General features: G+C 44.1%; 1 protein-coding gene across 1 annotated transcript in view; it reads right to left on the bottom strand.

Moving 5' to 3' along the window:
• Window positions 1–6,658, bottom strand: part of Pkd1l3 (polycystin 1 like 3, transient receptor potential channel interacting) — a 62,698-nt gene that overhangs the window by 9,940 nt on the left and 46,100 nt on the right. Inside the window, exons 23-24 of the mRNA XM_029532414.1 lie at window positions 6,446–6,631; window positions 1,674–1,983 (exon numbers count right to left, since the gene is read on the bottom strand). Coding sequence (XP_029388274.1) covers window positions 1,674–1,983; window positions 6,446–6,631 — 496 coding nt within the window. The remainder of the gene's footprint in view (window positions 1–1,673; window positions 1,984–6,445; window positions 6,632–6,658) is intronic.

Below are 6,658 nucleotides of genomic sequence, written 5' to 3'. Positions count from 1 at the left end.
TTTCCCTTTCCTTTTCCTTTTCCCTTTCCCTTTTCCTTTCCCTTTTCCTTTCCTTTTCCCTTTCCTTTTCCCTTTCCTTTTCCCTTTTCCTTTCCCTTTTCCTTTCCTTTTCCCTTTCCTTTTCCCTTTCCCTTTCCCTTTTCCTTTCCTTTTCCCTTTCCTTTTTCCTTTCCCTTTCCCTTTTCCCTTTCCCTTTCCTTTTCCCTTTCCCTTTCCCTTTTCCTTTCCCTTTCCCTTTTCCTTTCCTTTTCCCTTTCCTTTTCCCTTTCCCTTTCCCTTTTCCTTTCCTTTTTCCTTTCCTTTCCTTCCTTCTTTTTTGAGTAGTTCCTTGCTGCTATAACTTTGAAATCAGTTTTGTTTTAAATTTTTATTGTATTTACTCTGTGTGTGTGTGTGTGTGTGTGTGTGTGTGTGTGTGTGTCACTGTGAGTATGTGGAGGTCAGAGGACAACTTAAAGGAGGGTCCTCAGGCATGGCGGCAAGGACCTTTACCTGCTGAGCCATCTTGCCTGCTCAGAAGACAAGTTAGGCCTTTTCACTCACGGTAACAAAGACGATCAGGATTCATATATTAAACCACTCTGCAAACTCCTAACAATTTAGTTTGGGCATTTGAACTTTGGGTTGATGTTGTTATCATAGTTTACAAAGGGTAATGTTTCCGTTTACATTTGAAGATTACTGTGTGACTAAGATTCATCTAAGCTCAACTACCACTAGAATTGAAACTAAAAATCTCCTTCCAGATTAAGTCTTTTGCTTTTGACAAAACAAACATATCTGTAACTTGAAGTTGACCAAGATTATTTCTCTCTTTCTTTTCTTTCTTTCTTTCTTTCTTTCTTTCTTTCTTTCTTTCTTTCTTTCTTTCTTTCTTTCTTTTTAAGATTTTATTATTTTATGTAAGTACACTGTAGTTGTCTTTAGACACACCAGAAGAGGGCATCATATCTTACTACGGATGGTTGTGAGCCACCATGTGGTTGTTAGGATTTCAACTCAGGACCTTTGGAAGAACAGTTAATGCTCTTACCCACTGAGCCATCTCACCAGCCCTGACCAAGACATTTATAAATTTAAAGATGCAGTTCCAGGGGCCTGGAGAGATGGCTCAGTGGTTAAGAATAGGAATCAAATACAGAGGTCCTGGTTTGATTCCTAGCACCCTCATGGCAGTTCGAAACTGTAACTCCTGTCTCAGGGGATCCAACACCCTTTTCTGGCTTCTGAGGGCACTTCACACATGTAAAACAGACAAAAATACAAGCAAAACACCCACACAAACCAAGGAATAATAAAAACAGGAGGGGGGCTGGTGAGATGGCTCAGCGGTTAAGAGCACCGACTGCTCTTCCAAAGGTCCCGAGTTCAAATCCCAGCAACCACATGGTGGCTCACAACCATCCGTAACATAATCTGATGCCCTCTTCTGGAGTGTCTGAAGTCAGCTACAGTGTACCTACATATAATAAATAAATAAATAAATCTTTAAAAAAAAATAAATAAAAATAAATAAATAAAAACAGTTGGGGAGGAGGTATTTCCTTAGAGTAAAATAGAAGCATGTATAAGTACCAGAGCCAGTGGAGAAGCATCACAGCTGTGGAACTTCTGAGCTGGGCCCAGTTCCCGGCTGTCCTGTGACAGGCCTCTTGCTCAGGGCACACACTCACCTGGTTGCAGCACTGTGGTTTCTTCCAAGCCTCACGACATAGCCTCCTCCTGAGTAAGTGGCTAGCTCCCCTTGCATAGGATAGCCTCCCAGCGACGCCTGACTCTGATAATGCCAAATACTGTCTGCTTTCGTGATGTTCGTATCAGGGGGGACCCAGCCAGCCCCATAGTTCTCTCTGTCCTCCTGATGTTGGGGAGATGACTTCATTTGCTTGTGGAGAGATCCTGGGAAGAGTATGGCATTAGGAATGCGAATCTGGCGGAGCAAAACATTGCCCAGAAGAAAGGAGTTCCCGTCAGTAATAAATCCTAGTGAGAAAGTAAAACAAACACTAAGACAATTGTCTTGTTGCTGACTGAATGAGGCAGCTCAGGTATACTTTATCAATTTAAAAAACATTAAGAGACATGAACTAATTAATGCGAGCAGACAAAAGAGGTGTAAAAACAAATGGAACTGTGTGATCATTTATAAATGATATGTATTATCTAGGTAAATTAAGAGGATTAGTGGAAAAACAATCAAGTTCAAAATGCTAACTTAGGATTACTAAGTTAATAATAAAAAAGCATCTAGCCATACCACTTACAATAGGTGCAGAAATAAAGTTTCTCATTTAAAGAGCAACACCAAAGAACCTAACAAAAGATAAAACAAACAAACAAACAAAAAAACAAACAAAACCACATCCATTTACTCATTCATTCATTCATTCATTCATTCAAACAACACACTTTCTGTGCTGACACAAGCCAAGCCATGTTTAGGTCTCAGGAGCAAACGGATACAGGGGCATTCCTGCCCGAGAGCACACACGTGAGGAACAAGGACCAGCAATACACAATGTTGGGGTGGTAGGAAGTGGGCTTTGTGAAGCGAGGAATACCGTTAAGGAAAGTTTTTCTGATGGGATGGCGTTGAGGGACCCTAATAGAGTCATAAGTGTAACATGGATGCCCCAGGTGGGGACAGCAGGTTCTAAGATCCCAAGGTGATGGCATGATTGATGCATTTGATGTCACGGAAGCACGAGTGACTATAATATAGCAGATGAGGGTCTGAGGGGGTAGAGATGAGGTGACAGACATAGCTAAGGCCTGCACAGAGCCAGTTAGCTTTGTGGGAGGATTTGACATTTTATTCTAAATGTCTCTGTTGGGGGATTTTGAACAGGGGACTCACAGCTTTATAACTTAAAACCACAGAGAGGATGGAGAATGGGAGCAGAAAACACTGCTTCGTTTGGGTCTAACTTACATTTTCCCCCGGGTGCAGCCACAAAGCCTTCCGCTGTTCTAGAGCCCCTGTGTAGTTTGGAAATGTTTCTACCGTGTGGTTGGCGTGTGGACAACTCTGGTCCTTTGCCAGTAGGATTACTTACTGACACCACAAGAACAATCTGGAAACATTTGTTTTTTCCAGTGCAGGCGACTGGCCACAGATTGACAACCCAAGCCCTTGTTTCTGTTTGGGTTCATTTTGAGATAGTCTCACTGTGTAGCCCAGGCTGGCTTCTCCTTCCCAAATGCTGGATTCCGGACATTATGAGCTGCCACATCTACTCAGTGATACTTATTTTAGACCATTTTACATGTTTGAGTGTTTTGCCTGTGTGTATGTATGTATGTGTATTGCATGTATGTCTGGAGCCCAAGTTCAGAAGAGGGTCTCAGATCTCCTGAGACTGGACTTATAGACAGATGTGAGCCACCACATTGGCACTAGGTAATTGGACTTGAGTCCTCTGCTAGAACAACAAGTGCTCTTAACTGATGAGCCAACTTTCCAGTCCTGGGAATCTCTTTTTAAAAATTATTTCCGGGCTGGTGAGATGGCTCAGTGGGTAAGAGCACCCGACTGCTCTTCCGAAGGTCCGGAGTTCAAATCCCAGCAACCACATGGTGGCTCACAACCACCCGTAACGAGATCTGACACTCTCTTCTAGAGTGTCTGAAGACAGCTACAGTGTACTTACATATAATAATTAAATAAATCTTAAAAAAAATTATTTCCACTGTACATGCATTGATATTTTGTGTGCATGTATATATGTGTGAAGGTGTCAGATCTTGGAGTTACAGAGAGCTGTGAGCTGGGTGGGTGCTAGGATTTGAACTCAGGTCCTCTGGAACAGGAGTCAGTGCCCTCACCCACTTAGCCATCTTTCCAGCCCTGGCATTATCTTTTGAAAATTAAAAATGTGGAGTGCTGGAGAGACAGCCCAACCATGAAGGGAATTTATGACTCTTCCAGATGGTTCCTAGCATCCAACTTGAGTGATACTTGCACACATGTGAATATATATATATATATATATATATGAATATATATATGTGTGTGAATATATGTATATATACATATGTGTGTGTGTGTGTAAAATCTGTATATGGGGGCTAGAAAAATGGTTCAGTGGTTAAGAGTAGTTGCTGTTTTTGCCGAGGACTTGGGTTCAATTCCCAGCATCCACATGGTGGCTCACAACTACTTGTAACTCCAGTTTCAGAGGATCCAACACCCTCTTCTGACACCCACAGACTCCTGTGTGCACACACACAGTACACATGTGTTCATGCAGGCAAAAATACACACATGAAATAGAAAATAAGTTAAACAATGTGTATACTCAGACCTAGCAAATCTCTTCCAAGGAATTTTTCAGAAACATTTGCTCGCGTGCGAGGTATTAACAGCCTCAGCTGATCATAGGAGTTATAGCACATCTATACAACAGACCTCTGCATAGTAAGTGGATAAAACAGAGTAAGGGTGGCCTCATATATACTGATAGGGACACTCCCAGGTAAAGCAGGGCAGATATGACACTGCTTGTAGCTTCCTATCATTTACTGTCACTCAGTTGTTTTCCAGACGTCCCTACCACGGTGCAGGGAAACGCGAAAGGTCAGCTGGGTGTTATACAGCTGCAGCTCTGTGGGCTCCCCATGGATCTAGACCCTGAACATCTTCGCAGGTTTAGTTATGACTGCTTTCCCAAAGGTCAATCCAATGGCTCGAGCAGAAGAGTTGCACGACAAGATTGGGCTGTAGTGATTTTGAAACAATGATTTTTAAAGAGTAGGTAAATCATGTTACCTACATACACACATGTACACACACACACACACACACACACACACACACACACACACACATATACACGGTTGATTTTTTTGAGGCAGAGTTTCTCTGCCTGCCTGCCTGTCTGCCTGCCTGCCTGGAATAGACTGGACTAGCCCTGGCTGTTCTGGAATTCACTCTGCAAACCATTCTGGCCTCAAACTCAGAGATCCGCCTACCCATACCTTCTGTTTTTGGGGATTGAAGGTGTGTGCCACCGTGCCCCGCTTGTTAGTGTCAATTTTAACTGCTTTGACCCTATGCCTACTCCACTATATCTCTTTCTTAAAACAAGATCTTGTCTAGTAGCCCAGGCTGGCCTCAAATTCAGGTTCCTGCCTCTAGGTCCCGAGTGCCAGGATTATAAACTCCATCTGTGGTGTGCTTCTGCCTTATCATCGTCCTGAGCTCTGTTGCATTTGTTGGTTTGTCCATCTGGGTAACTGCTGGCAGTTCAATAGCAAAGCTCCACTTCCCTGCTGTTGACAGGCAGCACTAACTTTGTCAGTACCCTGTGCCAGGCTCTGTTCTGAGCGTTCAAATCTGTCGTGCAGTTCAGGGCCAGGGCTGCTTCCCCCTGAATAGGGGAAACCAGACAGCGAAGGCTGAGCGGTCTACTCAGGATTACACGGTGGTAAGTGGGCATGAGTCCCAGCAGGCTCTGTCTGTTCTACGCAGTGGTACTCTACTACAGCCAAGGAGCCCAAGAGGAGACTAGCCCTACTATGGCCTCGACTTTTGCCATCCCGGGTTCTAGTCATTTTGTTAGTATTTTATTCAGTGCAAAGTTATGTATTACAAATAGAATGTTCTCAAAAACTGTTATCCAAAATTGTACTTTAAAAAAAAATGTCACCATGCAAGGAGTAGGCGTCACCTTCTGTAAGAGTGTTCACATACCAAGTGTACTCTGGGGAAGCTAAAAGTGCTGGCTAGGATGAACATAGGCCTCAGGTTCTCTCCAGGGACATAGACAATAGCCTGAATCTCGCTGTGAAGCCACCAACCCTGTGGCAGAAGGAAGTACTGATTCCCAGAGCTCAGCTTCTCAGCACGACACAGTTATTTCATGGCAAAGCTGGGTGACTGGAGAAAACGGTGAGCATGCGCCCCAGGGAAGCACGCATGCCCAAGGAAAGAGTGTGCTAACCACTGGTACCTGTTGCGGGGCAAAGCAGGGCAATCCCTCTCTCACTGAGGTTCTTTGAGGACACAAACCCCATTACGAGCATTTTTTTTTTAAAACCAGCTTCTAGGAAAGGCCCTGAGGACTGCAGATGTTCAATGTATGTTTGTGGGACTAACCTGGGCCAGCACACAGAAAAGCTGGATACACAGTCACTTAAAGACCGTTTTTTATTAGAGCTCGATCCTGTGTGTGGTGTGTGGCTGAGCCCCAGGGTTCCTGCAGGTATTCTTTGGCTGTAAGTGACCACCCATTGCTCATTTCTGTAACCTGGACCAGGGGAATCAGACCCCATGGGTCACCACGAGTCCCTACCTGAACCTTCTTGGATAGAGTCCAGGGACTTGGCGTTGTCCACAGAGCTGTGGTCATATGGAGAAGCCGGCTGACCTTTAGTTTTCCACGGGTTATAGAAGGGGTTTCAGGATGACGAACTTGCCTCCCTTCTGCCCCAGAACTGTCCTTACCTCTGTAATCCCCGTATAGGTTAGGAAGGAGGGTGCGGTTAGCCCAGGGGTAGAAATCCTCTACAGTTTTGATTTCTGAGAAATGGTGAGAAAACCTCTTCCAGATAGCTTGATGGAGGAAAAAGCGACTAGAGTCCTTTGCAGAGTAGACGGTAGTCATCAGCAGGCTCAGGAAGAGGATTTGCACTGGTTTGCAACAGAAAAAAAAAAAAA

Source organism: Mus pahari, chromosome 20, assembly GCF_900095145.1.
Source record: "Mus pahari chromosome 20, PAHARI_EIJ_v1.1, whole genome shotgun sequence".
NCBI lineage: Eukaryota > Metazoa > Chordata > Mammalia > Rodentia > Muridae > Mus > Mus pahari.
This window is presented reverse-complemented; position numbering and strand designations above follow the sequence as displayed.